The sequence below is a fragment of the Acanthochromis polyacanthus genome, chromosome 1, assembly GCF_021347895.1.
Source record: "Acanthochromis polyacanthus isolate Apoly-LR-REF ecotype Palm Island chromosome 1, KAUST_Apoly_ChrSc, whole genome shotgun sequence".
Taxonomy (NCBI): domain Eukaryota; kingdom Metazoa; phylum Chordata; class Actinopteri; family Pomacentridae; genus Acanthochromis; species Acanthochromis polyacanthus.
Genome location: NC_067113.1, coordinates 56,318,042 through 56,340,284, shown reverse-complemented (window position 1 = coordinate 56,340,284; position 22,243 = coordinate 56,318,042). Strand labels below are relative to the sequence as shown.

General features: G+C 38.6%; 1 protein-coding gene across 8 annotated transcripts in view; it reads right to left on the bottom strand.

Moving 5' to 3' along the window:
• The window catches only part of celsr1a (cadherin EGF LAG seven-pass G-type receptor 1a), a 126,893-nt gene that overhangs the window by 52,372 nt on the left and 52,278 nt on the right, over positions 1–22,243 (bottom strand). For all 8 annotated transcript variants that reach the window (XM_051946259.1, XM_051946251.1, XM_051946264.1 and 5 more), the window contains exons 3-6: positions 21,702–21,990; positions 17,069–17,291; positions 14,242–14,357; positions 11,489–11,577 (exon numbers count right to left, since the gene is read on the bottom strand). In XM_051946259.1, coding sequence (XP_051802219.1) covers positions 11,489–11,577; positions 14,242–14,357; positions 17,069–17,291; positions 21,702–21,990 — 717 coding nt within the window. The remainder of the gene's footprint in view (positions 1–11,488; positions 11,578–14,241; positions 14,358–17,068; positions 17,292–21,701; positions 21,991–22,243) is intronic.

The window sequence follows — 22,243 nt, the reverse complement described above, 5'->3', positions numbered from 1 at the left end:
CAATAGGCTACAACTCATGCGCTGCCGCCTTTGCACAAAGGTGTCTCCGGCAGATTTATATCACGCTGTGAAATACTACGCTATGAGAGGAACAGGTGAAATTTACAGCAGGAAAAACAGAGGGCACATTCCTCCAAAGGAATCCGAAAGGCCTCAAATCCAGCTTTGGTGTGTCAACAAAGGCAGTTACATGACAGAAACACAAAGGATGAGAGAGTGTTTACAGACGGCAGCAGTATGTGATAATTACAGCGTGTTAGAATAAAGCTAATGAGTGATTAAAACCACTATACATGTCTAAGGGGGCACATAATTAGTTTAAAGAGCCCCAAAAACAGCTTAAGCATCTGAATCCTAAGCAGTTTCTGGGCGTTTTTCTGCTTCTGTCACTTTGGGTTCATTTTACACAGCAGTATAAAATCCTGCTCCCCAGTGGAAACAATACAACCATGACAAGAAGCATAAACAACTTCAGAACGTCATCTGAGCAGTATATCTCAGCTACAATGCCACAAATCACAAAAAAAGAACAAAATTAATTTTTATTTTTCATTTATTTTACAAATATTATTAAAAAAAACATAAATTAATTAGTACAGTATACTTCCAAATTCCTAATAATTGATCAAATTTGGATTTTACACACTGTAGACATTAAACTGACAGATTTTTAACTTGCTTTTCACACTACAGTTCAGCCAAGTTTAGCTGAAAAAGTCTCTGAATTTTTGTCGCGTTATTGTTAGTCGTAGCTGAGTCACTTAAAGCTTTTCAGTTGTGCTGAGAAGTGTGGAATTTTTTGCTTTGACAGAATCTTATTAACGCAAATGTTCTCTTTTAAGTGAATTTTTAAATGAAATATCATAATCTTTAAGATTAGATTTGGTTAATTTTCCCAATGGCACATATGACTAGTTCAAGGACTATCAGAAAGTTAAAAATTGGACGATTCCTTCTGTTTTTACACTTTCTGGCTCTGAAAAATGGCATAATTTAGGCAATTATTATTTTTTTTATCATTTATTACATGAAATTTTAACAAAATGGTATTAACATGTAAAACATATTTCCATGTACCTATGGGTGTTACCAGTATTTAAAAAGACATACATAATTTTACAAGTTAAACATTTAAATAAGAGATTTTTGAAATTTTTTCCACACTTTTCTATGTGCGCTGTATGAGCACAGTCTGCATTTCAGCTGAATTTAGTCAAAAAAGTCCCCAAATATTTTTTCCAGATGACTGTTGGCTGCAGCTGAGTCACTTAAGGCTTCACAGTTTTGCCAGAAAATGCAGATTTTTTTTGTTTTCCTCTGACAGAATCCTTTTGATACAAATGCTTTATTTTTGGTGATTTTTAGAATAATATAGAATCGTGATATGGATGAAATACCACAATTTGGTTAATTTGCCAGACCGAACACATGATTAGTTCAAGGACATATGTAAAGCAGAAAATTCAACAATTCTTGTTTTTACAGTGTCTGGTTCTGATAAATGGTGTTATTTTGGCTATGAAACATGCCTTTCAAACACGCCAGCAGGTCTTGCGGTTCAGAGGGTTGATGTATTGAAAGTAGTAAAACATTAGTCGCTGGTAGTTAACTGTGTTTACATGCGATGATAACCTTAACTGTTTGAGGTCTGTGGAAAGACACGTCATGAAGAACAAAGAAAAACAAGGCCTCTTCCTCTGAAAACACACCCTGCCAGAGAATGCCAAAGTCTGGGGCTTCACCTTAGAAGAACAACTACTTAACCTTTCCTAAAAGCACTTATCGGAGAGAATACACAAACCTGCATTCAGAAACACATGATGCAGCATTTCTGCGTGATAACACACACTTGTACGTGACCACGACACGGTCAAACACCTAATAAGGAACTTCCATCCGTCTCCTTACGGCCACCCAAAGAAGCCACATGTGGTTTGGAGCATTAGCCGTAAAACGACAACAAAAGGAGACAGATGACAGCTCCAGAAGCACTTACAGGCTCTCTGCAGTGTGTTTAAAGAGCAATTATCCACTATGTGGCTATATGTAAGGCTTAGTGTGTGTGTCTGGCTACATCTGAGCCTGGAAACACAATAAATCCTGAAACAGCAACACAGAGACGTGAAGAAATACAAAGAGGAGAGTAAGAGCCTGTTTATTTTACGCCAGACTGAGATAAGTGCTCAGAACTGTTCTGCTGATGGAGACCAGAGAGACAAAGCAAAAATCTACATGTAAGTCTGGTTACCCGCTATTTCACTGACAACAGAAGTTTCCATCCTTATCCACACTGAGAACTGAGACTTCGATACACAAAGGAATTCACAACAATGAATTTATTGTGATATCTGTGGAAAACTGTGGGATAACAGAGTACTTTTTTCTTTTTCTTTTTTTTTCTTTACAAAAAACCAAAACAGGAATCAATGTGTACAACATTTACCAAGTACCCACAGGTGCAACTTATACTGGAAAAAACACTATTTACTGTAGATAAATTAATCACTTTCTATTCATGACTCTCGTCCGCTCTGTGTAAACACTGTCTGCAGTTCAACCTAGTTCAGCCAAAACCATCCTAATTTTTTGTTACTTGACTCTTGGTCGCAGCTGTGTCAGGAATAGCTTCATAGTTGTGCTGAGAAACACAGAATTTTTTGTTTTTCACAGAATCTAAATAAGACATGTAGAATCCAGCAAATTTCATAAAAATTTGGTTATTTTTCCAACAGAGCAGCACAGATGAATAGTTCAACAACTGTTGGAAAGTTAAAAATTTAACATCTTTCTCTTTTGTGGTTTCTGGCTCTACTAAATGGTGAAAGTGTGTCATTTAAAAAAAAAAAAAGACAACATGCCTTTCAAATCTGCATGTGGTTTGGGGATTTAAAGGGCCAAATTACCATAATCTTCAAGGCACAGAAACAACAAGGTTTCAGTTATTCTCGTCCACTAGATAAATTTAAGTCCAATATTCCCTCTTCTTGTAGATTTATTTGGGTCACCACCAATTCTTGTGGGAAATTTCAGGTGTTGTAGCTGCTAAATGCTACACTATATCCAAAATACTTTATGCATAAAGCGGCCTTTTATTCCTTCTAACGCTGAGTCTACATTGAATTTAGTTGTTTAGGAGTTTCCCTTTTATAGCGAGCACACTATGCACTAATCCTGAGTCTTTACCACAGTTTTGTGGGTGTGAGTCCAGCTGCTTCTTTCAAAAAATAATCTATCTTGCACTCTTAAATTAAAAACCCTTCAGCCTAAAATCATTTGCAAGTCTTAAACACACAAAAACAGCACATTTGTTTACAGAGAGATAGTTGGAATGGAGGTGTTAAGCAGCTTTACGGGGTTCAGTGTTGTGCAGTTTGCTCTATTTTCAGCAGCAGGGCCTCAGTGACACTTCAAAGTCAAGTTCAACACTTTCATAGACGCAAAAATACTGAAAATGTTGCAGCGGCACCTGTTCTTGTTTGAGTCAACAGGTTTCTAAATCCAGCTGAGAGGTTGAGTTACACTCTCCTGTCAGTCCAGCAGAGATGGAATGCAAAAATATGCCCATGGAATATCAAAGAATTTCACACCATGCTGGGAAGTAATTTGTACTAATGTTCTGATGATTAAATCCCTGCCTCGTAAAGCGCTCCGGTGAGGAAGAACGGCAGAAGCAAAAAAGAGAAAATTTTTTGTACTTGCTGGTGATTAGAGCCAGCTAAGCCTGTCTGGGAATGCTGTCCACACACCGTCGCTGCAAATATCACAGCTTATATTAGACAGAGCACGACTATGAACATGTCGAACATTAAGCCAGAAAAGCAGCGTCATAAAAAAGCACACGGACATGTCGTGTCTGCAGTCGAGCTCCGCCTCTGTGAATTTAAAAAGTTCACATGGAAGTTAACCCTCTCAACCCTGAAACGCTTTTTGAAGAAACACCAAAATTAGATCATTTATCAGAAATTGTTGGATTTCCAGCTTTCCAGCAGTACTTGAACTACACATGTATGATCCGGCACTTTACTGGTAAGCAAATCTATTCTTAAAATCGAGATATTTTACCAAAATCACTTTATTTATATTATTTATTTATAAAAAAAAATCACCAAAAAATGAACCGTTTGTTGCAACCAGATTTTGTATAAAACATGACATTCTTCACTGCTCAGTGCAACGGCGAAGCCTTTCCTGATTAAGCAGCAACCAGGTGTTATTTAACAAAAAATTTCAGATTTTTCCAAATGAATTGGGATGAACTGCAGTGTTTACACAGAGGAGATGGAAAACAAACTTGGAAAAAACTTTAAATGTAATGGTATGTAGAGCCACCTTTTTAATTACTAACACTTGTAGAAACTTGGAAACATGCTGTACACATTAACACCAGTTTAAATTGTTGTTAAATAATCCAAGTTTTTCATTTTTTGGAAAAAAAATATTTATGGTATTCTAACTTTGTTAAACTGCAAAAAAGACATTTCAGAGTTTGGTCTGGTCATAGAGGTGCAGGACTTTATTTTGCAGTGAAAAATGAGCCCACAGTGAGGAAAAACATAACAGGAGGTAAAAACTAAAGGTTTGCCACAGAGTCAATTTAAGTGTTTTTTCATATGTATTGGTGTTTGAAAGATTTTCAGTGAAACATGAACACAAATATGATGAAAATTCCTGCAGTTTCCTTCTTGCTAATCATGCTTCTCATGTGAAACTGTACCAAACAATAAAATCCTGCGGGATGCAGCTGCTAAATCGCATTTTCTGTCACCATGACGAACAAAAAGCAAATAAAAAGTTTATATCCTCATCCAGGAATGCTAATTTTAAGTCTGCAAGAAAGAAATAATTGAATTTACACAACAGATGATGGAAAATCTTCATCATATCACCAGTTAAACCTGAAACTGGATTGATTACAGTGCCGCTATACACTGAAATAAACGATTTCATGTGACTACATTTCAGTTATTTATTTAACAAAAAGATTTCGTCAAAGTCGATTTACTTTTATAGAGAGATGAAGTTTCCTGATTGTTTGAAAACTACTTGAAAAGCGAGTACAGGAAGCTTAAATCAACTCCTTTTTCATGTTCTTGTGAGACAAAACCACATTTAAAAATAGTCAGAAGTGACATCCTGCCCAGTGTCCAGCTACGTTACATCATTTCCTGCAGCGACACACATTAAACCAGCAGAACAAAACCTCCTGCTGCTACCCTGAATCCACTTCTGCGCTTCTTAGCTGCGTCGGTGTGTCGGTGTTTCCTGTTTGGATTCGCGTTGCTGACACAGTCAACCGTCCTTGAGGATTTGCTCTGAGGAATGTCAGAAATGCCTCAGTCCTTCCACCTCCATTGTGCAGCATCTCTGATAGATGTACACGTCCAAAAACACATTCGGCTGCTGCTACCCCTCCCCACCTCCTCTACAGATACAAACAGCTTTCCAACCGATCGCCGCAACAATGGCAAATCCGTGTCTGTTGTCATGCCAACCCTCCCCCCGACCTTCGACCTGTGTTTTGGACCAGAGGCACCCTGGTTTCTTCTGAAGGCTTTAAAAAAAAAAAAAGAAAAGAAAAAAAAAAGGGGGGCGCCCAGTAAAAAGCTCATCATTTGACCCAATAAATCACCGTCTGTGTTGCATGTGAGCATTGTGTGCCGTTAGGACCGTTGGACAACAACTGGGACTCATGTGAGGCCGTCCGCTCTTTGATTAAGTTGCATTAACCAGCGATGAGGGGATCCGTGACAAAAGTTTGCGTGCAAAGTTCGGCTAAAGTTCTTAAAAACCATCAGCGACATGCAAACTAGTGCTTTATTAAATCAGGTTGCACCATCTGTTGCATAGTTTACTCAAAACAAGTATGAAGAGGAGGTCACGAACATCTCAAGCTGTGACGATAACAGCGAAAAATGACAAACCCTGTTGAATTAAACTGCAAAAAATGAATGATTTTTGTACTTTTAGTTGTAATTTGACAGCTTTTTCCTGCTTTCTTGATAGATAATGAGTAAAAGAAAGTAATAATACATGCCAATTACAAATAAAATGTATTTCTGTTTTGTATTTAATTTGTACATTTCTAGACTGAAGGAATATTTTCATGTTAAATTATCTGGATTGTTTTTTTTTTCTTCTATTTTTTGGCTATTTTAGGCATTTTTTTGTTATTCCACAGGTGATAATCTGTTATGCTTATTTTAAACTGTTACTTACTATTGTATATGTGGTATTTTTACATTTGATATGTTTATTTTTTAATAAATTACAATAACTAAATTGGTTTAAAAAATCTAAATTATTTAAAAAACTGCTATATGACGTATTTGGGGTACATACTATGGGCTAATTGTTCATGAACAGATTTGTTTTTTACATATTCAATAAAAAAAGACAGATATTCACAGTTCTATTGTTACAAATTTTGTTTTACAGTGTAGACATTATTGTTATCTTCTGGTCCTTATACACTTCATATTGACAACATATTTGGATGTTTATTGTTCTATTTTTGTGATTATCCCTATAAAGATATTAGATACACAAATTAATTTGCAAATTTGCCATATTTTAATAGATTGTTGAACGATATTTAATCGAAGAAATCATTATTTTCATTTTCCATGTTAAGAATTTATTTGTAAAAAAAAAAATTCTTTCATAATAATTACATTTTTAGGGTTACTGACAGTGAAAATATATAAATAAATAAATGTCAGTTGGTTTCGTGACTCGTAGCAACTTTTCTGTGTGATGCGACCGGTTTTAATCTAGAAATTTGCACAAATCTTGACCTAGAAACAAATTGCACACCAACCAGGTGAAGTTTAAAGTTAGCTAATCCAACTGCTGATTCATCTTCCAAGAAAAATATCAATCACCGGCAGCCACCTTCACTAAAATCCTTCTGTCCAGTGAGCTACACCACTAAAAATCCCCCAGGAGGAAAATACAACAAAAACAGTGCATGAATGTTAATAATGTGTTTGTGTGCACGACATGAATGTGGATTATGTCAGACCTGCAGAGTCGCTCTCTGATCCTCTGTCTTGTCTCTCTGGGCTATTTAAGCAACGCTACCTTCAGATAAATGTCTCTGTGTGAATCAAAGAGCAAACATATGTGCGCCCACGTACGTGCATTCACATGTCAACACGTCTAATCTATTGTGAGAACACTGCTGCTCTCTGTCGTATACATTTCCACTAATCCCTGCAGCAACTGATGCGGGATTAAATTACCATCAATCAATCTGATCAGTCAGCGCATGAAGAAAAGCTGACCCTGTGTCAGCGCTGCGGCCGCCCTCGGGCTAATTTAACGGAATGTGTCACGAGCTCTGCAAATCACTGGATCTGTATTAAGTCTGTGGAACGTGGCCGCCCCCCTGTTTTAAACACTAATAACACGAGGATGCAGCCGTGACGGTGGAGCAACGACACACGTGGGCGTTTGCATCGGCTTGTATCCGCATGTCAGGAGCCTATAGGATGAGCAGAGTGAGTGGAAAAAGAAAAACCAGCTGCACAGGACAGAAAATCTGCTAATTAATCTCTCGTTTCCAAGGCGACAGTGTCACAAACACTTCAACAAACAAAACAGAGAAGTCCTCTTTGTCAACAGGCTGTATCCTGCAGTCGTCAGGTTGGCTCTGCAGCATCAGAAGTTGGAATAAACACACTCCACTTAAAACATCCCCCGCCTTATATATAGTGCCTCGAAGTGCAAGAAATAATAATATATACTGGACGATACACCTACAAAATGATACATCTTCACTACAATAAAAAAAAACAGTCAGGTCAAGGTCATGCACCCCAAAAGGCACATCTACATTACCAACAGGCTTAGTGTGCGCAATATGAATGAAATCCCTCAAGTAGTTTCTGAGATATGCTCCGGAAACCAAAAAAATAGTTTAAGTGTCTCACTATGACCTTGAAAATCAGGTCAAGGTCATGCACCCCAAAAGGCACATCTATACTATATAGAGATGGCCTGGGTGCAATATGAATGAAATCCCTCAAGTAGTTTCTGAGATATGCTCCAGAAACGAAAATGTGGACGGACGGACGTACGGACGTATGTCCGTACGGACGGACGGACATACGGACATGCCCACGCCAAGCCTGAACACAGGTCAAACAATAGATACAGATGTGACCCTGCAGCTAACATGGAGAAACCCGATTCATCACCTTTGATAAATACATCCCTGTCAAAGCAACCAATGATGCTGTGGGCTCTTTAACGCAAGCGAACAAGCTGTGAAATGTGAGAAGCTGTGCGTTAGTCCAACAACCAGAGCACTACTCTCTTTAACAAGCTGCAAAACACAGGTGGTGCTGAAATACGACGCGGAGGTCAGATCAGTGATGCTTCCAGCGTGATACATACATGAAGAAAGAGGCAGAAAGTCAAGGACAAAGAGGGGAAAGACAGCAAATGAAAAGAGGGATTGATGGCTTTTTTCTTGAATACCTGTTAGCAAAGTAGCTTTACAAGTCCATATGATAAAGCTAGGACATGCTCATGAGGGCAAAAACCATTAGCTTCACTTGGCGAAGACTGTAAATTTAATTTTGTTTCAGCTTTAATGGTTAAAATTGATCTTCAGCAGAGTAAAACTGAAGATGTTTACCATAATAGCTATGCCATATTTTAATACATGCTGTCCACAGGCTGTATAGTAACACCAGCACATGCTAATACAGTAGAAAATATAAGCTTTATGTGATAAAGACTGTAAATTGACTTTTTTCAGCTTTGAATGGTGTAAATAGCTCTCTAGCAGAGTAAGAACAAACCTATTTTCCATATTAGCTATGCCATATTTCAAATCACATTGTAAAAGAAAAAAGTTAAATAAATAAATAAATAAATTTGTGGTAGTTGTGGCAACAAAATAAAACCTCACAAAAATACAGTAATTTTCCATGATTAAAATAATTTTTTAGCTTTTTTCTCATGTGACCACATAAATTAAACTAAATTTTAATGTCACTTTTAATGTGTAATAAAGGGTATTTGCATGTCTTAAAAAATGCTGTTTCTATGTAATAAATGTAGAATTATTTGAAACCTAATTTTAGAAAACTTTAAATTCATATCAAAATAACATATCTACTAGAGTATTTTTTAAATTTTTAATTGTTAATTAACTGGTACTTACATGTGTAAAAGCAATGAAATGATCTATAATATGTAATAAATGTGACAACTTATGCAATACATTAGATGTCATTTAACAAATAATAACATGTAAAATTGCAGAACCAATACTTCTTTATCTATTTTCACTATTTTTATCCAATGTTATAAAATATTAAACATAACATTGATGGTACTAAACCTGAATATAGTAGTTTCCTTCATTAAACAAAGAGGAAATACTTGTGAATTTCTCTTTTAATGTAAAAAAAAATAATCTAATTTTCCTGTACTATTTCATATTATTTTTCTAAATCATATTTTAATGTTATTTCACATTACACACTTAAATTCACAGTATATATTAGTAATTTCATTGACATTTTCATGTATTTCAAAAATAAAAATCGGTAAACTAAAAAGGAAAAATTCAACTAAATATTTTATAGTGCTCTCTTATACATAGCATTGCCATTTATTTTCCTGTACACACTGACCCATTTAATATCTCCCACCAGCGGCTGTCAGACGTGAAATTTAACGTTACATTCAAACCTACAACAAACAAACAGAGAACATACAATAGCCTGTACATCCTCAGTAGGACAGCGTTATCTGATTTCCCATCTGGTTTAATGTTAACAGAACAACGGCCGCAGGCTGAGGAAGTTTGTTGGAAAGTAACACCAGCAAATGATTGCAGTTTAAGACCTATTAATATAATATTACAGCTGAAGAGGACACATGAGCTCTTCTGTGAGAAAATCACTCTCTCTTTTCTGATTTGGTGAAGAAGCAAGACGACCATCGTGGGAACTTGTTGAAAAACGACTGAGAAGGAAGCAAACTAAGACGCCTTGCGGTTGTCCGTGATTGAGATTAAATTTAGATTGTGCCAGGATTTAAGTATCTATATCCACGTGAAGAACATCAGCGCTCAGACTGACATACTTCAGCTGTCTGCAGGAGGAACATGTACTTCTGACCCCTGAAGCTGAAACCAGGCTGCCGAGCTCCTTTCAGAGAAGCTGCACTATAATTCAGGGTTGAAGACAGAGTTCACGTCACGAGTCGAACTTGCACTGTAAAGATAATCCTCTGAATCAGCAGTCAAGGTCAACAGCTCTGGTAGCTTCAAAGAAAGTCACATTTCATACGCTTGACTCCCTCATAACATCTCCTGAACTCATCGACCAGTAACGCTGCCTGATTACAGAAAGATCTCGATAAGAAAACAGAAAAAAATCATCTTGATTCTTGCTGTTTAGTATCCCTGAAGAGGACAAAGTTAACCCTCTGAACCCCGGTCACATTTTTACTCGCCGTGGGCTCATTTTTCACCACAATATAAAGTCCTGAACCTCTATGGAAACAGAACAGCTATGACTAGAAGTAGAAAGAACATGTCTGTTATGCAGTTTGATACAGTTTTAATGCCACAAATCACAAAAAAGAAACGCGAAAATTGAATTTCTTTAATTACTTATTGAGCAAAATTGAGAGAAAAGTGGAATCAAGTGCCGACTGGTGTTACAAACACTGAAAAAACATACTGTAGATATTTAACTACTTACATTTTAACATTTTAATGTGTGTCCATACTTGTCTCCTATCTACTCTGTCCTACAAAGCCTGCAGTTTGTTGCTGTACTTCATCTTTGTTGCTGTACTTTATCATGTACTACGATGCACTTTGTCCTGCTTTTTACTTGGCCTTTATCTGTCTTGCTACTGCCGACTGTTGATCGTGAACTATAATTGACTGCACGAATGACTGAGATTGCTGCTGTCCATGTCAATTTATGTCTCGTGTGATATTTATTGTCTTCATTTATTTATTATTTATGGTTTTACTGAATTTTTACTGCTTTTTTACTGTTTTATGTGGTTTTTCCTTTTTAAAATTTGCTTGTTTTTATTGTTTGCTTCCTAGAATGATGGTGTAACTGCTGCAAAACAGATTGCCCTCAAGGGACAAATAATAAAGTTGAGTTCATCAAAAAACTCCCTGAATTTATGTCACGACTGTTGGTCACAGCTGAATCAGTTCTACTTTCTCAGTTGCACCAATTACCATTGTTTTGGCTAAATTTTAAATGTAGAATAAAGTCACATTGATGAAATATCTTGATTTTAAGTTTTGTCGCACATGTAGAGTTCAAGGACCAGTGGAAATCCTTCCTGTTTTTTCCGTTTTTTGACTCTGATAAACAGTGTAACTTTAGTGCTATCTTAAATAACAACATGCCTTTTAACCATGCTGGTGAGTTTTGGAGGTTCAGAGGGTTAAAAAGTCTACTAAGGAAGAAGAAGAGGAGGAAGAGGAGAAAATTCTTACCTTGTTGTAGTAATGAAGCTGGACTGAATGCCACTGGCCGTCGCTGACTCCACCTGGGATGTAGGGAGACACCGTGGTCTTTGTCTCACCTGGATGAGAAGAAGAGGAAGGAATAAAGAAGAAGAGAATGAAGAGAGGAGAGGAAAAGGTTGTGGAAAAGTAAGAATAAAGGAGTAGAGAACAGAAGGGAGAGGCCAAAACAGGAGAAATAAATGAAGTAACAAGAGAAGAAGAGGAGGGAAACATCAATTATCAGGTGTAATATAAATGATTAAAAGCAGGACTATGCAACTCTATAGAAGAGTGGATTCAAGAGGAATAAATGAAACCACAATCAGGAAAACGACTAATAATAAAGGCCTCAAAAACGAAGAATCAGTCAGGTTTTCTCTTAGTTCAATTTGAAAATGTTGCATAAAGACTAATAACACAAAATATTGTAATACTAGATAATAATTAACAAGCTTTTTTACATGCAAAGTGAAGTAGTTTTCTTATTTTGTCCAGTCAAAGTGAACATTTGAAAAGCATTGCATTTTATGCCTGCCTTCACAATAAGAGTCTGCATAATAGTATGTTAATTCCACTACAGGTGGAACTTGATATTCTCTTTTATTATGTGTATTTTTTGCCATTGGCCAAAATGAATTGAAATAAATTTGATATCTGCAAAAATCAAATATTGTGCAGCCAAAGTTAGTATACCAATAAAGTGAGTGGTGCCAATGAAGCCCAGAGTGCATTATATTTCTTCTAAATCCATTTTCTAAAAACACTGATTTATGCTCTTAGAAATTCTCAACCGTATTCCACAGCTTATTGATCAGTTAACATTAAACAAACTGTGTCCAGTCTTGACAAAAACCATAAATCACCTTCTGGGAAAATCCTGCTTTAGCCTGTTTATCAATGGCCTAAAGTGAGAAGATCGCAGAAGCACAATGGCGGCAGATTTACTGAAGCCTTTACTGTGTTTGTCCAAGGCATGGGCAGCCTGAGCACAAATCCACTCACAAGTTGTGATTCTCAGGAAGCAAAGATGATGTCCTGCTGCAAAATTAATCCAACACTTTGCCTCCTCTCATTAACCGTGACTCATTTAATTTGATGATTCATGCACTCAGCATTTGGTCACAGAGTTTTTGAAGCAGAGACTTGGCTTGTCTCCCGAATGGGCTTTACCCAACATAATGATATCGGAGCGGATTCCTCTCCGTGCGGTACCATGGGAAAGTAGAGCTGCTCTGACAACAAACAGCCCCAAGACCGGGTGTTTGATCTGCTCTTCGACAGTTACCAGTTTTAACAAAGATGGAGGGTGTGTTTGCCTGCGCTTCAGTGAATATGCATGTGCAGATTTTTTTTGGTTGCACGGACAGAAAGTGTTGAGTTGCTTGTGGGCTTTAGTGTGTGCGTGTCGTTGGGGTGTTTTTTTTTGGCCACTTTAGTGTCTGTTCCATCATTAATCAGTCTGGCAGCGGCTTTAAAAAACACACCCATTCCTCTGACACAAATGATCAAACTCTGGTATATGAGAACACACAGCTTTGTCAAAAGAAACCGCACTTTGATAAGAGTTATTTAGCTTTCTGAAAGTCACTTTAGATAAAACGTACTCACACCTGAGTTAATGTGATTACAATAGAGCTGATAAGCTGATAGCTGATATGCGACATTACTTACACACTTGTTTCATGTAGCATTAAGAGAAAACAGGATTTTCTGGCAGTGGAGTTAAACTTACTCAAGATTTATTAATTCTTAAATGATTATAGTGGTTTTACAAGAGGGTGAATCTGCAGCAAAAGTAAAAAATACATTCAAAAAAGCTGTTTAGAGCCTTTCTCATATGTTGTAACACTAACAAAGACATTCAAAAGAGTTTTTTACCCTTGAGGTGTTGATTTAAATGGTCAAACAAACTGTTTATGTTGGACTGTTTAGTGCAAACCATTGCCAAAGTAATGCCTGTTTATGCTCAAGATCATTGTTTTTGTCATTCTGCTGAAATATTTTGTTCCTTTTCGCAACGGAATTTTCATTTTGAGTGTTTCTTACTGATTTGGTGTGCACATTTGGAGTCTGGATGTTAAAACAACTAACTCTATGATTTTGAAGTAAAGAGGATCCTAGAGCACTTAAATTGGAGCGATGATGTATCAGGAAGACTTATCTTGAATAGTAGTAATGGAAAGTAAGAATTATGTGAGTTTCTTTTTGTGTCAAGCAGCAAAAAAAAAGCTGTAGCAGGATGGGCTAATGCTGAGTTAATTTGCCCTACTTCACACAGAGCTCAGCTTTGAGGCTAAAACAATTGTTCCGTTCCAAAATTGCAAGTTTTGATATTACTTTCAAGTCTGTAAAATAGATGCTTTCACAAAGCATGCAATTTGCATACAATTAGGAGGTCCTATTTCTCATAATAATGCACCGTAAGCTTTAATGATTGCAGTTTTTTTGTGCAAAATGAGCAGCCATCTGTTTCGTATGAGACACAGTGAGTATATGTGCTGTAGTTGCACTGAGGATTGTGGGTCAGAATGGCCAGAAAACTTGCAAAACTGCAAAATCGGGCTGCATGTATAATAGGGCATCCAGGAATATTTGGCATACTCCATTCACCTACTATGTATTGGGCCATATAAAATTTTTTCTGCGTACTATATAGTATGGAAATATAGATACCGGAATACATTCAGTATGCTGTGCAGTTCTAATACAACGGCAGAGAAATACATTACATGGGGCCTCACCTCCGGAGAAAGTGAGCTGAATCTGCTCGCCGACGATCTCCAGAGCAATGAAGTCGTGCTTCTCGTTGAACCTGCCGTTGTAGAGCAGCAGAGCGTTTCTTTCTCTGGTAGCAAACCTGCAGAAACAGACGGATTTCAGATGCTTCAGTGCACAAACAAAACATTCAGATTCAGCTGTTTTCCTTCGTGCATCCTGTAATATTTCTGAGCACCTTTCCAACCTCAACAGAGCCGGACTGCCAGGGTTGAAGACCTCGCAGAGAGCTTTACGACTGAAGAGCTCTTGAGGAAAAGTCACTTGGAAAGGAAAGGCAGGATGTGTAGTGAGCGGAAACGGTTCCTCTGCTTTAGGTGATGCATGAGCGTACGTGAAAGAGGGACAAAGACGTGGAGAATGAGTTTGATGAATTCAGCGCCGCTTGTGTGTTTGTACTGTAAGGTGGGGGCAGAAGAGTCAGACGACAGATGCCAGCGAGGGCAGGAGGGCAGGAAACCAGGAGGGCTGCAGCCAAACACCGATAAGGGAAACTCATCACACAGCTTTTCCTGTTTTCACCGCTGCAAACCTTTCTCACCGTCGATGAACTCGCATTATCAAACCCCATCTTACGCATCACTGCTAATGAAACAAGCCGCAAAAGCCCTTTTTCTCCTTATAATATTTACAAACTGGATGAACCGGGAATATTCCACCTCCAGCGGTTTCAGTTTGTTGGTGAGTGTGAGAAGCAGCACACCTCATGAAGCTCACATGCAGTGTGTGTTACTGTCTTTCTATTCACGGCTAAATGTGTGTCTGCATGTGCGAATTCAGAGGAGGGAACTGAGACACAATGGAAAAATGTGCACGTCTCGGCACGCCCCGGCTGACACACTTTAGCTCAGTAACCTCAACTGTGTTTAAATTAGCATTTACTACACACCGCTACATGCACCACAGTTAAATAATACTGGTGATGCTAAGCTATGAGCAGCTACGTTATGCATTTTGTAGATTTTTAGCGCTCTCTTCAAATTTTGAGAGAAAGTACCATTGAATTTGTAGGAGTCATCAATTCTCACAGGATATTTCATTTCTTAAGAGCAATATTTGTCATTTTACAGTGTTTATCTCGACAGTTATGTAAGACAACTATATAAGAAAAGTATCTGTTGATGGCAGAAAAAAATGAATTTTACATTTAACTACTGGGGTTAATTTGTATGAATAATATTCTGAGGTATTATCTTTGATAGTTAGTCTTTCAAAGCATTTTGTACACCCTTGTTTGCAAAGGTCTTTTTTAAATGGAGTTACTACTATTAGATAATTTTGTTGTCTTTGGATAGCTTTAGCTGCTAAAATATGCTAGGGTTCAGCCTGAAAAAAAGACCAAGAAAGCTGGGTTTGTCTTAGTCAGCATGAAATCCAGGACACATTTTTTTTTTTTTAGAAAATTGCGAGACATTTTGTGTGCTACATTTGTAAACTAGAAAAGCACTCAGAGAGTGCAGACCTCCGCCAAGGATAGAGAGGAAAACAGGAAACCCATGCAGTAAAGGATCATGAGCTGGAATTGAACCTGCATCTCTGACACAGTTCTGTTTACTAATTACCTTCTTAACCAGTTGAGCTATCTGGACACCTTGCTCCAATTTGTTGGACGACATACTAACCTATGATATTTTTGTCATATTTTGGACCACATACTAAAACATACTGTAGCACTGAGCGGCGACTTAAAGCAGGAATGACGAAGGATCTCACAGTTAGCACACCAGGCTTTATTGTCTCTACCACAATAAGCACTCCAGAACTCACAACGTACCGGCTCGCAGGCCGAGGTCACTCCTCCCGTAACCCCCCTGAGCTACGGTACACATGAAAACAACAAACACACAAACGAACTCGGAACGCAGAACTGAACTAACTAAATGCAACCAGTAATTAAAGAACGTCTGGAACAAACAACCAACCCCGTAAAACAATTCCCAAAGAACACATAATTCCCCCCATGATGCCTAGTGGCCCCCCTACCCGGAACACAGTCACAGCGGCCGCTACAATACTAAAAAATTCAAAGTAATCCAGAATCCAGGATCCTTTCCGGATTGCCACCAAAATTAAATCAGCTCTTCCTCTTACCATAGTCTACAGCCCCTCAGAATTTCATGTGAATCTGCCCAGCAGTTTTTGAGTTATCTTGCTAACAGACAGACGGACAGACGGACAGACAAACACCGGGTGTCACATAACCTCCTTGGCAGAGGTAATCATGTTACCTATACAGGTACGTGCCATTTGAGAACAGAAAGCTCAATAATGCAAACTTTGGCATTATTGAAAATGTTTTGGCACCTGGAGATAAACACGGACGAGCTTTTTACGATGTCACCCAAAGGTTTCCAAACATCTCCTGAATCCTGTTTAATCCAAAAATGAGTGTAACGACAAAGAGATAGAGCTGAAGTGGTCCATGGACTATCACATGATGGCACTCAGCTTTTAATTAATGTGACCACTCACATAATTCTGCATAAAGTTAAGCCTTCACACAATCTAATAGTGTGAGTTATATGAATACTTTCCCCTAAAACAATTGTCCTTACCAAGAAAATTAGCCATAGAAACCAAAACTGCTTTTTGTACCAGGCTGCTATCATGATTATATTAGCTGTAAAGATGCACATTTTAACATGGACATCTATGGGGATAGACTCCCTTTTGGAGTCAGCCTCAAGTGGCCATTTGAGGAACTGCAGCTTTAGCATTTCAATTTTCAATTAGTAAAGGATTAAGTTGAGAAGAAATGAACCTTAGAGGGAAATAAGGTACAAAACTACTTACGTGAAGGACACGGTGAAGTGGAACCTTTGTCGCAGGCCTCTGAAGGTGATGAAGGATTGTCCGGGGAAGCTTCGGGTCGTCATCTCGCAGTAGGGCTTCTCGAACTCCCCTGGTAGACACTCGCACATGAAACCACCCGCTAGCCGGTTGATGCATTTGCCGCCGTTCTTACAAACTCCAGGAACACATCGGTCTGATGATGCATTCAGCTCACAGTGCTCGCCTACCAAAATAACAGAAAAAATTGAGTTCAACACAATTTGTTGTGAGTTGTGCTCCATGAGTTTTAATGAATGCATGCTTGAATGGGTGACATCTTCAGACTATATTTGTACATTCTAAGATAACATTGTGCTGTTATTATGTATGAGATGCGTATCTCAGTTGCAATGCAATATAAAGTGAATGATAAGCCGTGTTATCTCAATGCCTTATCACTATTTTATCTGTTCTGTGAAGCATGCTGTCTACAGTTGACTGAAATATTGACTTGGTGTCAGCTGTTTGGAATTCGGTTGTTTTAACAGGATGCTTTCGGTTATCAATCAAGCACACTTATACAACTGATTCATAGCTTCTCCTACTGAGCCTGCAGGTTGAACACAGCATTAAATTTTGTTCTTAAAGACCCCTTTAAAACAAGAAAGGCCATTTAAACATTAGCAACACTGACAGTTTATAGGCCTTTTCAGGGCCGCAAAGGTCTAAGCCACGAGGCAATTTAGCCATATTTGGAAAGAAAAGAGAAGATGGGAGACAAAGGGGAGTAAGGAGAGTGGAAGGGAGAAAGAAAGAGAGACAGAAACCAAGAAAGAATGAAAGAAAAGCCAGGGATGAGACACAGACTCAAACATTCCTCCATTAAGTCAGATTCCTGGCTGAACTCAGGCTGATACCTTTAAACTGTACAAAGATCAGATAACGGCTGATCTGTTAAATCCTTCCTAGGATCACTCAAGCTCTGGGTTTAAGTAGTTACAGGAAAATATCCACTCTAAAATAAATACGCTGAATTCCTTGAGGTATTTTAGCCTTTGTTTTGTTTCGTTTACACGTGTGCCCACTTTAACAGTCCAGCAATTCCCAGGATAACATGGAAGTGAACTTAGAGTTTAGAATGAAAACTTTATGAAGGCTGTAAATACTGGGCAAGTTCTTTTTATTTACTGATGTGCAGCAGTTGTTGGAAAGAAGACATGCAGAGGACCTACTGTGCAGAGCAATAAATAAGTATCGGACAGGTCCATCCTATGGTTGACCAGCAGCATCAATTGAAACAAGCCGGTCCAAACATCGATACGATGTTTTGTTTGGCTTATGTTCAATTCAATCCAAACAAATTGTATCTATATGATGCCAAATCACATCATAAGTCATCTCAAGGTGCCTCTATAGAGTGAATCAAATTTAAGCTTCCCTTTGAGTGAGCTCTTTGGTGATATTGGGAAGAAAAAAACGCCGGTATTGGGAAGAAACCTCCAGCAGAACCACATTTAGACAGGTTGGCAATCTGCCTCAACTGGTTGTGGTGAGGGTAAAATGTGGACAAAACAGGATCACGGGCAAAAAAAACAGAAAAAATTACGCTCAAGAATTGGTTCAAGCATGGTCGAACCTTACAAAACACTAGCCAGGAGACGTTGGCCAATCAGTTAGTCATCCTTTGGCTGCAGCTGTTTTCAAAGCAGACTGGTCTCCACAAGTTTGCCCTTCACTTGCTGACTGCCTAACTGTGGCTGCATGCCAATATCATTTTAATTATATTACATTATCTAATTGAGTCCTTACAGCAGTGGGTCTCTTCATGGGAAATTCCTCCTAAATGACCATCTGGACATAGCTTTGTCCAAAACAAGCTAGATGGGCATAAGCTTCCTGGCTCTGCCCATTGAAATTCCTCCACTAATACATCAGCAGATCCTTTTCTGTCTGTAATATTATTTGCGATAGTTGCCTCGGTGTCCCATGCAGTGTTGTGTGTCAACTTGCTGTCCAGACAAGATCTCTCCAACTCAGACTCCACAACACCACAGCTTGGAACCAGCTAATGGCCCTTCTCTCTGCAGCATAATCCTTTTTTTCAGAAGAGGAATTATAAGGATCTGTTTCCCTGTAATGTAGGAAACCTAAGGAGGACATGGCGGGCCCCTGCTGTCATCGTGCCTATAATGGCCCCTGATGGGCCGTGACTATCTGGAGTTGAACTGTGACCTTCAAAGAGGGGACACCGGGATGTAGGTAAGGGAAATATGATGGGTGAGTGCAGGAGATGGACGTGGTCAACAGGAGGAAAAGGCGAGAAGCCCTATGAGTGACAAAGGCAGGGATAATCAGGTAATTGCATCAGATAAGATAGGGGAAGCGAAAGAGAGGACAGAGGGAGAAGAAGGGATGAGGGCTGTCAGAAGCCGTCCAGGCTCTATTAGAGAGAGACAGAAGAGCGGAGACAGTCGGTCAGGTATCAGATGTACAAGGGGGAAGTATGGGAGGAAGATCACTGACATCGGGAAATATTTTTGCAAAGTGATTTGAATGGGAATGATGAAAGCTTCCAAGTCTGCTCATCTACTGCATGAATGCTGTGCACAGTCACTAGAACGCACAGCTTCCATGCAAAATTAGAGAAAAATTAAGATTTCAGGGTTATTCTGTGTGTACTTTCTAAGTAAACACATTAAGTGTGTATCCTAATCAAGTGTTAAATGTATTTTGCTCCACATAAAATCCTTGCAATGCAAATATTTGGAATATTTTTAAATTGTTTACATGCATGTTTGCTCGTTAGCAGGCTTCTTGTAGCACTTTGCTAGCACACTGATGCAGTTCTGTACTACATATTTGCATTTTTATAGTGCATTTCTGCTTTTTTCTAGCAAGTTTCTGTATTTTGCTCATACATTCTTATGTTTTTTTCAAGTGCATTTCTTCCTTTCTTGAAGTGCATTTCTACATTTCTCTTGTGCATCCCACAGCTTTTCCAGGTGCACTACTGCCTTCTTCTAGTACATTTCTGCATTTTGCCAGGACACTGTTTTGCTAGTGCATTGCTGCATCTTTGCACTGTATTTTTGCAATTTTCTGACAGATTTTTGCATTTTGCTTTGACTTTCTAGATTGTTTTTGTACATTTCTACTCTTTGCTAGTACATATCTGTGGTTTGCTGCTGCATTTCAGCATTTTCCTAGTTTGTTTTTTTTGCATTTTGCTAGTACAAATCTCCATTTGCATGTGTATTCTTGCTTTTTACTAGTTCAGTTTGGTGTTTTGCTCATGTAGTGCAGCTTTTCACTAGTGTATTCATGCATTCTGCTAGAACAATTGCGGTTTTCCGGGACATTTTTGCTTTTTCCAAGTAAATGTTTGCATTTTTCTAGTACATTACTGCATTCCTCTGGTGCACTTTTGCTTCTTTCTAAGTGTATTTCTGCATTATGCTGGTGCATTGCTGTTTTATTGCATTTTGCCAGGGCATTGTGCTCATGCCAAACTTATTTTAAACTAAATGTCAATTAATGTGTATCTCATAATCTTATGAGCCAACACTATATTACAGACTGTATTATCATTACTTAGTGTTTCAGGAAATATGTGACCAGTTACCACTTTGCACACAATCTAATATCTACTTTCCTTTATTATCGGTTTTGGTGTCCACCAAATGGTAAGGGAAGTATATGATTGGAATACTCGCTCTTCACTAACGTCTGTCTGCTTTTTACTTCTGGACATTTTTGTTGGCAATATTTCTTTGCTGCATCTGGAAGAGACACTGATTATGGCAATGAGAATAAACCAAAGCTGTGAATTTGTGGCGGGACAGAAAGCCAAATTAAAGATGAGCTGAAGCATGTTGGCACACACTGTAGAGCTGCAGTGGTGAGAATTATCTGGATTTGCCATCACAAGTGATTCCTTTCACATTACACATTGTCAGGTTGAAACCGGGATCAAAAGAACATTGATCAGAGCAGCTTTAAATCACAGCAGTGACTGGTCCGTTGAGTCAACACTTTGGCACTGGTTTATGAGAATTACAGGAGAACTTGTTTACGTGCCAATGATCTTTATCGATCCCAAAAACCTGTTTCCCAAACTCTTTTTCTCAAAGGACAATGACAGATGAAGGAAAGTTTGCCGCAACAGACATGGGTATTTAATATTTTACTACAAATATTCAGAATTTTAAGCAACAATGTCATCAAAGCTAACGTAGTTAAATGTTACTTGAGACAAACCTGGTCTGACGAGTGCAGTCTGCATTCCTCTGTACAGCAATAAATCTACTGTCCTGTACTGTATGTGTGTGCAGGTGGCTTTACCTGCAGCATTACAATGCGTGTTTTAACTTCCTGCACTGGGGTCGACCTCAAGCTACAACAATAGGTGGTGAGAGCTTTACAACCTGTCGGTGCGGTTTGGCACTTTTACTCAAGTTATTTAAACCACCATCACAAAGGAAATGAGCCTTTGCACTCGTTTACAATAGACCGGTGTAGTTTTCACTGTAAAAACCCCTCTGTGGTATTCATGTATGAAGTAATTTGGGTTACACACCTTATAGCTCAGGTAAAAAGGCAGTTTGAGTGTTTCTAAAGGTCGGTAAAGTTTTCCCATATCTCCGTTATAACTCACCTGTGAAGTCTTCCAGACACTCGCAGGTGTATCCTCCCTCTCGGCTGCGACACCTCCCGTTGTTCTTGCAGGGTCCTGAGTAGCAGAGGTCGATCTCAGTTTCACAGTAGTCACCGGTGAAACCGACCGGGCAGCGGCAGCGCAGCCCGTTGATGGGGTGGATGGGTCGAAACAGAACCGTGTCGGAGGCGATGAAGGGAGGAGAGCTGTCGAACTTCAGCACCGATACACACTTCATGTAGTTCTCACAGGGCTCCCTCAGGCAGATGTTGTCATCAAATGGCAACACCTGAAAAGAAGAAGAAATTATCATAAATAACATACACGTTTTTCATGTCTATAGTATTTAGACATGTTTATAAGTGCACAATTACATTTAGTGTGTATCCTACCCAAGTGTTGAATGCTTCTTCCTCATAAAACCCTTGCCAAATATGCCAATATTTGGAATATTTTCAAAAGTGCATTGATTATGTCAATGTTAGCTTGCTAGCAGGATTCTTAACACGTTTTACTAGTGCATTGCTGCATTTCTGGAATAC